Source organism: Rhagoletis zephyria, unplaced genomic scaffold (assembly GCF_001687245.7).
Source record: "Rhagoletis zephyria isolate East Lansing unplaced genomic scaffold, Rhagoletis_zephyria_1.1 Rzeph_scaffold_11730, whole genome shotgun sequence".
Classification (NCBI taxonomy): domain Eukaryota; kingdom Metazoa; phylum Arthropoda; class Insecta; order Diptera; family Tephritidae; genus Rhagoletis; species Rhagoletis zephyria.
This window is the reverse complement of record NW_016168806.1, coordinates 1532-15279: the sequence shown is the minus strand read 5'-3', so window position 1 is coordinate 15279 and position 13748 is coordinate 1532. Positions and strand designations below refer to the sequence as shown.

The window sequence follows — 13748 nt, the reverse complement described above, 5'->3', positions numbered from 1 at the left end:
GGTTACTAAAACACTTCCGTCGTTCCCGCTATCAAATATCGAATGTTTTTTTATTCCGCTAAATATTTGCAAGATGGTGTCCTGGGCGGTTACGCTTTAGAACTACAACTCTGTCACTAATGGTATAGACACAAATCCCCTTATGCCTAGTTTACAATAACTTAACTTATGTAATGCTTAGGGCAGGTATACTATATACTCTTACAACTCGGCCGTGCTGATAAATAGCATCCCCTGATTCTGTGGTGCTCATCGTCTTTACTAGTTCGCTTACCTTCTTAAAGTTTTGCAGCTGCACCTGTCTTCGCAGTTGCTTGGATTATTTGCTGCCGCCAAAACACAGACTTGGGCAATGTCACACCGTTGGAGCTCGACCAAATCACTTTTGCATAACCGGCCACTGCCAATACGAAGCAAATCATCGGAATCTTGACGCACATTGCCACCATCGTTTTCATTGTCCGCACCATCGTTATCGCCATTGCCGGCCCCGTTGATCACACCGTTGTTCTTACCATTTTCCGCTCCATTGTTCGAACCGTTAGCCTCGATGCCCACTTCCATTTCATTATGGTAATCAGGGTTGTTGCGAATATTCGCATTCACATTCGCAACCGCGGAGCTCCCGCATTAAGTTTAACATTCGCATTCGCTTTCGCATTCGCAATAATCAATGCGGAGCTTTTGCGGATGCGAATGTTGTGCAAGTGCACGGATAAAACGTATATATGGCAAAGAAAATGACAAATTTTAGCCAATATTTTTGCCTGTGGTCGTGGGAGTATTTGTGTAACAAAAGTGATCAAATATCATATTTATCAACTTTGATAAAAATATCTTTAAACATATTAGTGTGATTCATAAGACGTCGCAAAGTGGCATTTTTGGTGAGATGGCAATGCTGCGAACAAAGTTGTATGAACGACCTATCGCAACTCCGGATTGCAAATGGGCGATTCCACCGTCACGGGTTTGACATTTGTACAGAAACAAATTTCTTTCTTATTTAAATTTAAGTATAAAGTACTCAACAATTCTACATTTTGATAAAGCTACAGCGAATTAACTATTATATGAGTTATGACAGAATACGAAAAAAAATTCTGGCTTACTTTTATATGGAAAAAATCTGACTTGTTTTTTCTGTCACGGGTGGGACAAAAAAAAAGAACCTGCTTTTTGGAGCAGATATATTTGACGGAAACTCTGCGAATTTGTTTCACATGTGTGAACTTGATGTCTTATAATAAAACCAAGAGCACAAACAAAGCAAAAACTACAAAAAAATGATGGCTTCATTATAAAANTTGTGAACTTGATGTCTTATAATAAAACCAAGAGCCAGGAGCACAAACAAAGCAAAAACTACAAAAAAATGATGGCTTCATTATAAAAAAAAATCCGAAATTCCTCTGACCCGGGTTGGACAACGTTTCTCACGGGTAGGACACGTATGACTTTTTATATGAAAAGAAGCTTTTAGTGTGGTCCATATATAAAGATTAGTTAATAAAAAATATAAGAAGCCATGTAGGGGTTAAATTTTACTCACGTTTTATCTTTGGATGGTGCCTTTTATATAGAAGAAAATGCTTAGCGCCGTCAGCCAAAAAAAATTATTAAAAATGAACGCGATTTCCTAGTATCTTGAAATTCTCACTTTTACCTACTTAAACTTAATGGACTACAAAACTGCATATGCTGATAATCAAAACAAAGAGAAAGGGTAATAGGTGAAATGCTGAGTGATTGCGTCTAAGTTTCTAGGTAAGTCACGACGCCTTAAGTATACGGCACAAAAACATAGACACTTTTTTGCATGCGAAATTTTTGCTTTCTGGGGAAGATCCTAAATGTATGTTACAGCAATTAAATACATATTATGGTATGATTTAGTGAAATGAACAAACGCATAAACGTAGTAAATATTGCAAATTTGTATAGACAAGACTCCTTCTTCTTCTTATTTGGCGCTGTAACTGCCTAAGCGATTTTGGTCGAGTTCAACAAAGCACAGTCGTTTCTATTCTGTGCCAAACGACGCCAATTGGAAATGCCAAGTGAAGCCAAGTCCTTCTCCACTTGGTCTTTCCATCGCAGTGGGGGCCTCCCTATTTCTCTGCTAACACCAGCGGGTTCCGAGTTGAATGCTTTTAGAGCTGGAGCTTTGGTGTCCATTCGAACAACATGGCCAAGCCAGCGGAGCCGCTGAATTTTAATTCGTTAAATCGTCTGCTGTATTCGCCATCGAAAACGCGTAAAGGTCCGTAAATCTTTCGCAGAATCTTTCTCTCGAAAACTCCAAGAGCCGCTTCATCAGATGTTTTAATTGTCCATGTCTTCGGGCCATACACCAGCACAGGCATGATGAGTGGCTTATAGAGTGTGATCTTTGCACGAGGACTTTACTTCTACCCTACCACTACTCAGTCACAAGCAAAATGTATTCAACAAAGTGTGATTGATTTTGACACTGCTCTCATAAGAAACAGGCTATAATGTCAAATTGAACTGAATTGCTAACCCATTTGAAAATGTGTTTTTTTTCAAATTTGAATTAAAAAAAAATACACACAAATTTTTCAAACAAAGCAAATTTTCTTAATAAACGTGAAAATGTTAAGAGATAAACCGCCGAGTAGAGCAGGTAAGTACATTTAAGTTTGGTAATAAGTAAATACGTTCGACTTTGCTTAAATATTTAATGTAAGGAAACCAAGATCAAACGATGCAATAAAAGTCAGGACACGAAAATAGTGCGATATTTTAAACCACCTAGTTGCGAATTAAGACGGCAGCGAAGGGAAGAAAGCTTTGGTGTTGTACTACGTGATTCATCTCGCGTTTGTGAAAACCACTTTAAGGAAAGTGATGTGCAAATCAAACACTTTCCAACGAGCTCGTTTATACCCATGCGCAGTCCCAATGCCATACGGAAAAACTGATACAAGTGAGGATTTAGTACACGATCAGGATACATTATTTTTTGATAACCAAACTCAAACAGACGACTCTTTAGAATGCACGTTGCGAACAGAAATATTTCGGCTTACCGAAATAATTAAACCATGCAAGCAAGTATGGAAGAGCTTAAATTAAAACCGCTCGAAGCAAGGTCTTTAATGGAAAACTAGTTCACATGAAAAAAATTTAATTTCAAAATTGTTTGAGTTAAGCTCACATATAAAATTGGTAAAAAATGTTAAATCATACTTTTATAAGTGTCGAATAATGCTTAGGATAAAAAATTGAAATGTAAAAATAAACGCGCAAAATCATAAGACTAGGACAATTAAAAACAAGAAAATTGATAAAACGATTTTATAAACAATTTGTTTTATTTTATTGACAAAATATATGTGATGCAAGTAATGTAAGTAAAACAAAAGTATAATCGAAATAAAAGCCTAGGACATCAGTGTTGATAAGATACATGCATCACTAAGGGTTAATTCGTATGTTTATACTTTTTGGCATTATAGTACCTTAAAAGAGAGCCGCACTGAGTTGTCAATCACACCTTGTTTAATACACCTTGGTCACAAGTAGCACTTGTTGGCAAGAGTGATCCTCTGTTGGATTTCAAGGCTGACATTATTATTGGTATTAATGCTGGTTCCCAAGTAAACGGAATTCTCCACTTTCTTAAAATTATAACTGTCAACGTTTGTTTCATGACAAGATATACTTGATCTTGTCCTCGTTGACCACCAGACCCAATCGCTTTGCTCCTTATCCAACTTGGAAAAGGCAGAACAGACTTCGTGGTTCTTGTTACCGATGACGTCATTGTATTGCAGCTTCGGTGGGGCCACTCCGAATAATTCGGTTTAAGGGCTCACTGAAGTATGCAGCGTCTGTTCGCTACACGGTTGCTAACTGTCCCGTTTTCGGCGGGATTGTCCCGGATTTAATAACCATGTCTCGGTCCCGGTACAACACATGCCGGGACGCAAAATTTTCCCGCTTTTTGGCAAGAAAAAAATTTAAACATCTCGTTGTAAAAAAAAATATAACTGTTAAAATATGTACTTATATTTTACAAATTCTATTTACTAATCGACACTATGCGCTGCATTTTGTTTGCTACTGCGATTTCCTGCAGACTGTTTCATTTAAACTAAACTAAATGCAATAAACAAACTGCGCGATGCTGTACCTACAACCCTGCAGTGAAACCCCAAACTAGTCAGGAAAAATACTAGTTTCCAACTAGAATTTCCTGACTGAAACCGAACTAGGTCGAAAAATACCAGACTTTTACCAAGTACAAAAGGATGCCCTGTTTTATTTGACTTCGACAGTTTAATACAATAAAGTACACAAAATATTATAACTTTTATAATATTGAGTTCGTACTAAATTATGCCACACCTGTTAAATAATGATTAATATTCATAATGATTATTAATTAAAGCATGTTTTTTGGATAACCGTTCAATGATTAAATACCGACATTAGCACCTTTTTAATGATTAACAATTGATTAAAAATTGTTGATTAATTCATTAATTTTAATTGCATGATTATTTTGTAATATTTGATCATTTTCAATTATTTTTTACTTTTTTTAATTACGCGATTAATATAATTATTTGATTAATTTCAACTATCAACCAACAAGCCAAACTATAGACAAAAATTAAGAATATTTAATAGCTGCACGAATTATGTATTCATTTTATTCTTATCCAAATCTAAAATTTTAAACATTACTTATTACTTTTAAAAAAGTTTTAAAAAGAAAGGACTGAAATGTGCAAAATTAATGAATTTAATTTATTTTAAAGAAAACTTTTATTTTTATTTTATTTCCCTCAAAAATGAACTAAAATAGTCGTTTTGTTATTAAAAAAGATAAAAATATAGTATGTATTGTACCTGAAAGCCTTTACTTTTAATATCATTTAATGGAAAATGCATTTAAATTTATGTTCGAAAGTTTGAAATATTTATGTATTTATTTTTCCTTTTAATTATTACTCAAAAAATTTAACACTAATTATTGGCAAATCTAAGGCTGCTAAATAAAAATGTATAATGTATTCAAGTGTACTTACTCAAAATTTTTTTATTGGAAATTGATAAATTAATTTTATTTTTTGACTTCCAAAGTAGTGGTTTTAGTCCATAATTGGACTAGTATTTTTCTGTATATTTTGAACTGGTATGAGACTGGTATATTTCTGACCGAAATCTGACAATTGCTATCTCGTATGCCATCCCCATGTTAAAAATACCAGTTGATTGCATGGAAAAAAGATAGTTGGCTGACTAGTTGCCTGCAGTGAAAACCCAAACCAGTTAGAAAAAATACTAGTTCATAAACTAGTATGTGCCTACCAGTTCGACATTTTCGAAGATCTTAAGCGTTCAGCGACATCTGGCTTTGAATTGCCAAAGCCTTAAATAAAACGCAATTAATTGCTTTTCTTACAAATGTCGGCTGTGGCGTCACGTGAAGACTACTGGTTCTGGTTCTGGGATCGCAGGTTCGAGGCCGCTTGGAGGTGGTTAAGATTTTTAAAGTTAGATCAATGTAAGCAGGAATAATTATTTCAATTTAAATATAAATAACAATTTTAAAAATCTAGTTGCATTACAAAAAAAAAGAAACAAATAGATGGGAAAAAATACTTGTGCCATAAAAAAATAGATTACAAAAAATATTATTTTTTTAATTAAATTTACGAATAACCAAAGAAAACCCTAAATCAAAAATATAAAGAAAAGAAATATTATAAAAAAAAAATAAGATAAAAAAATTTAGCCTGCGCCCGGGGTTGAACCTGGTACCTCAGGCATACCACGCGAGTGCTTTGCTCTGTCGGCCATTGCGACTGTTGGAGCGCCGCGAGCAAAAAGGCATACTAATGCTTTTCATAGGGGATGAATTAGCAGACTATCTCATCAACTGGTATGATGCTACTAGTATTACGACTAGTAGATGCTGATGCATAGACTGACAATTGACATCTCGTAGGCCATCGCAATGTTAAAAATACCAACTGGTAAACTGGTAGAATTCTAGTTCACAACTAGTAGCTTTCCCTGCAGCTTTGCTTAGGAAAATAGTAGTAAAATGTATTGACAGGTTTTGAAAAGTTTTTCTTTTCTTACTTAATTTAAACTTCTTATAAAAATATAGTTAACTAGATCGCCCTCACCCGCTTCGCTGAGTGTATGAAATATTTGCGTGCTACACTGAGTAAAATTTATTTCAAGAAAACTCAATTCAAAAACGGGACGTTTAAAATTTGTTTAACCCTCTTCAATATATTTTCACACTAAAACTTCCTTAACCTTCTCACTTGTCATACTTTTTCAACTCAATTGAGATTTTAAACAGATGGAAACCCTTAACAAGTAGTTTTGAAATTATCGCCTTTTAAAATCATTTTGATTGATTCCGATATTGTAATAATTCATTTAAATTGTTGGGCACGTTCAGAAGGTGCAACAGCTCAGTATCTGATTCAGACGTCCCAAGGATTATTATAGGCTAAATAATGTTAGATATATAGAGGGGGGGCGTGAAATCTCCCATAAAAACCGAATTTTTTATACCGAATATCTCTGGGTATGTTCATGGTAGAGTACTGGAACTTGGTGTGGAGATATATGAAATCAATCTTATACTCAGGGAGAAAAACGGTATATTTAACAAGTAAGAAAGGCTAAGTTCGGGCGGAGCCGAACATTAAATACCCGGCGCAAGTATTAAATATATGTTTTTTCACCCTTCCGAAACCTTCCGCTAGATGGTAAGCCGAGTTGTAACAATTTTGAGTAAATTAGCGTCCTTCAATTTCGAAATATTGAAGTTTCAAGCATTTCTTAAATTTACCGTTATATGAGAATCGGCCGTTATATTAGTCCGATTTCAATAATTTTCAACGTTTTGCTTACACGTGGCAAGTACAATAACCATACCGAGTTTGGTACAAATTGGTAGAACGGTTACCGGTATACTTATATGTGATCATAAGTGGGCGGTGCCACTCCCATTTTCCAAAATTTTACCATAAACGTATTTCTTGGTAAAGAATTGTTGCAAGCATCAATTTTGAATAAATTAGCTTCAATATTTACTGATTTATCGAAGATTTTGTATTTCTCTAAATTACCGTTATATGGGATGTGGGCGTGGTTATTGTCCGATTTTAAAAAGTTTCGGCGGTTTTTTATGCTGTACGAAGGCCAACAACTGTGCCAAGTTTGGAAGAAATTGGTGCAGCGGTTACCAAGATATACACATGTAACCATAAGTGGGCGTGGCTACGCCCATTTTCCAAAAATTTATAATATTCTTATTTTTCGTCTAAAAATTATTGTAAATATCAATTTTGAGTGAATTATCTTCAGTAGTTACTAAAATATCGCAGTTTTCGTATTTCTGGAAATTACCGTTATATGGGAAGTGGGCGTGGTTAAAGTCCGATTTCGCCCATTTTCAATACCAACCTACCTTGGATTAAGGGAAACCTACATACCAAATTTCGTTGAGATATCTCAATTTTTGCTCGAGTTATCGTGTACACGGACAGACGGACAGACGGACAGACGGACAGACGGACGGACAGACAGACATGGCTTAATCGATTTCTTTTTTCATCCTGATCATTTATGTATACATTTGTCTATATCTATCTCGATTCGTTTTGGCTGTTACAAACAACCGTTATGTGAACAAAATTAATATACCCTTGTGCACAAGTGCGCTCGGGTATAAAAAGAGGGCACGCACAAACGTATAGATAATTCATCTCTAGGTGTGTTTGTGAGTAAATCCTCCTTAATGCTCGGATGGATTTTAACGAAGATTTTTTTTTGTGTTTTTGAGTAACGCTCTGGATAGTTTAGATTCACAAATTCACCCGCCAGTTGGCACCACTTTTGCCAATATTCAAAATATGTATCGGTAATGGTAAAGGCAATACTATTGCAAAAAAGAGCTGCCACGTGGTGCTGGAGTCATTACGAATAATCGCCAAGTTAGAAAAGGTGCGTTGATTGACAGAATAAATAAACCTGTTGCACCATTGAGTATATCGAATTTTTATGTGTTACGATTGGCCCAATGTATGTGATTTTTCCCAGTATTGTTATGCCTTAAAGCTTCATTCGGAGACACCAGGGTTGAGTTGTGCAGGGGTAAATCTCAAATCACCACCGATAAATCAACCGCCAAAACCATCGCGCGCCTTTTACTGTAACAAATTCAAGTAAAAAAAAAAAATTATTTTCACTTAAATTTTCATTCGTGACGGGAGTGAAGAGGAAATGTTCTTCAAGTATATTTCGTTATGAGATTAACCGTTCTATGAAATGTTATACAATTAGAGAATTTCAAGAACTTCATCACGGACATAACGCTTTCGTTAGGTTAATTAAGGCAGAAAACGACCACCAAACCATAATCTTAGCCGATGAGCGAGCCAGTGGAAATCGTAAACGTGAATTGTTGGTGAAAATGTTGAACCAAAAAGTTTCAATAAAAAAAATTATTTTGTGCGGGACGAAGTTCGCCGGGTCTGCTAGTATTATAATATTTAATTTAAACTAATTAAGTTGAATTTTTAAAAAGGTGGCAACCCTTTTGAAAGACTTCAATATTATTCAAAACTTTAAGACTAAAGATTTCTTAGCAATATTTTGTTTGACAACCATATCTTAATTCTTCAGATGGCTTGGGTATAGTTAATTTAAATTTTACTTTTCAAACAGGTGGCAACCCTTTTAAAAATATATTAAACTACAGCTTTTTTAAGCCTCTTGACATCCATTTTTTTTATATAATTTTCAAATAAATAGCTCCCTCAAGTTGTCGAAGAAGTCAAGAAGTTGAATTCGATTTTTTTTAAAGGTGGCAGCCCTCATCCATGAGTAGAGAATGATTTTTTATATCTCCATACCAAGCTCCAGTAATCCACCAAAAATATTTCCTGAGAAATCCAGTATGAAAAATTCCGTTTGTATGGGAGGTGCCACGCCCTCTTGACTAACCGAGATTAAATGAATCCTATATTTTAAGTTGGGCTAAATAACAGCAGTGTACAAAATTGCATGATCATCGGTTGAATAGTTAAAGCGTGAAAGCGTAGCAAACAAACAAACTCACTCTCGGATTTAAAATATTAGTAAGGATTCTATAACAAAAGACGTGTGAGGTGAAGTCTCAAACTTTCTAGAAAATTTATTAAAATTGAGAAAATTTAAAAAAAAATTTTAGCCCATTCAGTTTCAGTAGAAGACGAGCTCGAGCCAGAATCTGTTTGCATATTTTAAGCTACAAATTTTAAACATATTTAGTTGGTGGGCTTATAAAATACAACATTCACATTAAAATCTTGACTAAAAGGTATATTACCGAATTATCGCTAAACGAATTTTCGAGTACGTATGCAATTTAGTAGTGTTGAATGTGTATGCGCAAGTAAAATTACAGGTGGTCGAACATCAAAAATCAAAGTAAAGCTACATATATCATATCCAAGAGTTGGTAGTGTGCACCTTTTACAAATTTTTAGAACTTACATTGCACCGTAGTAGTAGTCGTCTTAAGTTTGAAATACTGGCAGCCGATTTCTCAGTGGATGTTTAATTATAATCAAACGATTATCTCTTATTGTCATCTTCTCAGTGTACTTAATATATGATTAACTCACCACCACCTTTCATCAGATTTATTAATGGCGAAACCAGCTTTTCCTGTAAATCCTGTAAAACCTGCAAATCGTGAAGTTGGGTTGGGTTGAATCCAAACAGTTTTTTATTTTGTGAAATCCTAGGAAACGAAACAATTACAAGCTGACACCTTTTTAATATTAATAATGGTTTAAATTGAATGCTTTCAATCTGCTCACACGTATGAGTTGTCAAAAACCATTGTTTTGAACATGTAAACTTCAAGTAAATGTCAGTTACACCAATTTACAAAAGTATTTACTAAATGTAAAAATCAGTACAAAATCAGTACAAACTCAAAAACTCAGTAGATTTTGCGTACTGATTTCAGGCTCTTAAAAATCAGTACAATAGAAAAAAATCAGCACATGTATTGATTAAATCAGCGCATCTGTAAACAAAATTTGTAATTGTGCCCCGGTTAAAATAAGTAATTTAAAAAAAAAAAAAAACCAAAAACGCAATTGCTATTTAAATGATGAATGGATTTTGAACAAAGAACTCAAGCCGTGGCTGCTTAAAGAAGACGCGATTTTTTACCACCGTCAAACTGGCACTTAGCTATACTACAATGCCAACTTGTATACAAACTCTTGAGTTTGTTTTATGTTCTTTGTTGTAGTTCAACTATATTTTTATAAAAAATTCGCGCAAAAATTTACTTAAAAAATGTTGCATACATTGTGAAAAATAGTCTGTGCCAATAATTTAGTGCAATAATGTACATCCATACATACATACATATATAGAAATTCATAATTTGGTGTGATTTTTATTTCAATTTTAATTTATCTTTTAAGTTATTTAAAAGTATTATCATTGAGGTATCGTTTTAGGCAGAGACCTTAAATAACTGTTATGATTTCTTTTGGAGGTGGGAAACGTTGGTCGTAGGACAGTAAAAAAAATTATATGTTACTTTATAAGAGTTATTCCCGAAACTAAAATTTTTTCGTTGGTCATAACTTTTCTTTTCGACTGTGTTGCTTTTACGTCGCTCAGTGAGAGTTATTCTCAAGGCAAAATTTTTTCTGTAGCACAATGATTTTTTTTTTTTTCGTTGCTCCTAATCATCGTATATACTTACAAGTATGGAATCCTGTGCCCCTTTTTAACCGACTTCCAAAAAAGGAGGAGGTTATCAGTTCGTCGGAATATTTTTTTTTTTTTTTTTGTTTTATGTATGTTACCGCATAACTTTGGACCACGTCAACCGATTTCGATAATTATTTTTGCATCGGAAAGGTAGTGTCTCAGAGGTGGTCCCGTACTAATCTGGTTAAGATCCGATTAGCGGATCATGAGATATATATATATGTGGCAACCACCAAAAAACAGCTGACAGCTGCTTGCTGAATTAGTGCTGAATTTAATAGAAAATGGACAGCGGCAGATTCTTCTTCGCGGAAGTTTCTCTCGCTCTCTGGATTTTTGACTGCGACACGAGGCGGACGTCTAGCTAGCTAGCACACTTATAATATATTCCGATTAAATATTATAGTTGTAAATTTTGTAAATTGTAAGTAATAAAGAAAAATAAGAAGTAAATTTCCATCTCATCTTACTCGTACGCTACAACTGGTGACCCCGACGGTGAGAAGTAAAAAACCAATAGAAAACTCGCGACTCCAGAAATTGGTGATCTCACACTATAACGTACGCGCACAAGCACCGACTCGATCCTAACCTTCAAAAATGGTCGATAACGATGCACAGGCATCACTCGACGGAAAACCTAACCTTCCGAATACTGCCGACGACGGGCAAATAATGTCCGCACGCGTTGTGAAGCTGCCCCCATTTTGGAAGGATAATTGCATCCTGTGGTTTGCACAAGTCGAGGCTGCATTAGACATCGCCCAAATCCGCTCAGACGGCGCAAAGTATAAATACGTGCTGGTCCACCTCGATGAGACGGCTTTACCATTTGTCGCAGATATAATTACTTCACCACCCGATGAAGACAAATATGCGGTTTTAAAAGAACGTCTGATAAGCACCTTCGAAGATACCGAAGACATAAAACTTCGCCGTCTCCTGCAGGGACTCGAGTACATTGAAGGGAAGCCCTCACGCTACTTGCAGCGCCTTAGAAACCTTGTTCCTCGCAAAATACCCGACGAAATTTTACGCACCATATTCCTGGAACGACTGCCATCAAATATTCGCTGCGTCTTAGCAATCAGCGCAACACAAGACCTAACCACGCTGGCTCTGCAAGCAGATAAAATATTCGACGCTCAGAGTAGCATCATGACGATACATAAAACAGATAAAACCAACAGCGAACCGCCGATGAAACCCGTCGAAACAATTTCACAGCAAAACAGTATCGATGAGCTCAGGGCAGAAATACATGCGCTTTCGAAGAAAATTAACAGTTCGAAGGTCGGAGTTGGCGTCTCGTCCAACGACAAACTATGTTACTATCACCTTCGTTTTGGCAGCCAAGCTCGAAAATGCCGTCAACCTTGCGAATTTAAGAACAGCAAAAACAATTCGGGAAACTAGGAAGACCTTCAGTAATCTTAGTAGGCACCGCCGAAGGTCCCTTCACATCCCGCCTACGAATCACAGACTTCAAAAACAACATCACATTCCTCGTAGATACTGGCGCCGACATCTCGGTTCTACCAAGGAGAGCATTTCCAGAGGTGAAATCAAGCCCTGCAAGCACTAAACTCGTACTGTTTGCAGCAAACGGTTCGACAATACCCACATACGGTTCTAAAACAATAGAAATCGATATCGGGCTTGGTCGCACATTTACCTGGGAGTTTACAATCGCAACTGTCGCGCACCCAATCCTTGGCGCAGACTTTATCAAACGAAATGGTTTGCTAGTCGACCTGCGAAACGGCAAACTGCTGAAATCGCAAGCGATCAGCACTAATACCTTCGCAAAGCAACAGCTCCTCGAAACACCACTGCCCTCATGCCAACAGCAAAATTCTGCATCTATTCGGGAACCAGATATAGGGTCGATTTCGATACATAACCCGGTGTACCAGACGGTAAAGCAATTCGACGGTGTCACGAAACGCGCCAAGCATCAGACTCCCAGACATAATATTCGCCACCATATAAACACACACGGTACACCCGTGGCCGAGCGAGCTCGGAGACTTGCCGGTGAAAAATTAATAGCAGCGAAACGCGAATTTAATTTTATGTTACAGCAAGGAATTTGCACACCCTCTGACAGTGAATGGGCAAGCCCCATCTTTCTTTTTCAATTTAACGTAATGACCTTCGGTTTGTGCAACGCCGCGCAAACTTTTCAGCGCCTCATGGACTCCATTTTCCGAGATCTCGATTACTGTCACGTCTATATAGACGACATCCTAATCGCCTCAGCGTCCATGGAAGAACACAAACAACACCTAAGCACTGTTTTGGAGCGTCTGAAACGGCATGGTCTTTCCATTAAATTGGAGAAGTGTAGGTTTGCACAACCTGAAGTAATATACCTAGGCCACACGATTAATAGCCAAGGTACTAAACCGACAAACGAACGCTGCGAAGCCATTCGCCTTTACCCGAAGCCCCAAACAATTTCCGAACTGCGCAGATTCCTAGGGTCATGGAATTTTTATAGGCTAAATATGCCCGGCGCAGCCGAAGCCCATGCACCACTTGTCGCCCTCACTGCCGGCGCGCGCAAAAACGACAAAACCAAAATCGTTTGGGATAAGTCAACTACCGAGGCATTCGAAAGCTGCAAACAACTATTGACTAACGCTGTGCAGCTTGCATACCCTTCACCGGACGTACCACTCACGCTGCGCTGCGACGCATCAGACCAATCAGTTGGCGCTGCATTAGACCAGCTCGTGAACAACGAAAGACAGCCGCTAGGGTTCTATACCAGCAAACTTAATAAAACGGAAACAAATTACAGCGCGTATGACCGCGAGCTGCTTGCCATATTCAAAGGCATTAAATTTTTCAGACATTTGCTAGAAGGTAGAGACCTTACAATTTTAACCGATCACCGACCTCTCACATTCGCTTTCTCGCAGTGCTCGCACAAAGCTTCACCACGCCAGCAACGCCAACTA

The 13748-nt window shown here is 36.8% G+C and overlaps 1 protein-coding gene and 1 long non-coding RNA gene across 2 annotated transcripts; one reads left to right on the top strand and one right to left on the bottom strand.

The window, feature by feature from the left end:
• Positions 1-1578: 1578 nt before the first annotated feature.
• On the bottom strand, positions 1579-10640 carry LOC108377239 (uncharacterized). The gene is made up of 4 exons (XR_001849309.1): positions 10630-10640; positions 10368-10382; positions 6289-6293; positions 1579-1701 (listed from the first exon to the last, which is right to left on the bottom strand). It is a non-coding gene; the product is annotated as an uncharacterized LOC108377239 (long non-coding RNA).
• Positions 10641-11382: 742 nt separating this feature from the next.
• LOC108377238 (uncharacterized) lies at positions 11383-12198 on the top strand. The gene has a single exon (XM_017633501.1). It carries the CDS (start codon positions 11383-11385, stop codon positions 12196-12198), a length of 816 nt encoding a protein of 271 aa, XP_017488990.1.
• The last annotated feature ends 1550 nt before the right edge of the window (positions 12199-13748 follow it).

Excerpts from the sequence above, each read along its gene's own strand:
- LOC108377238 (XM_017633501.1), top strand. The coding sequence starts at position 11,383 with ATGGTCGATAACGATGCACAGGCATCACTCGACGGAAAACCTAACCTT.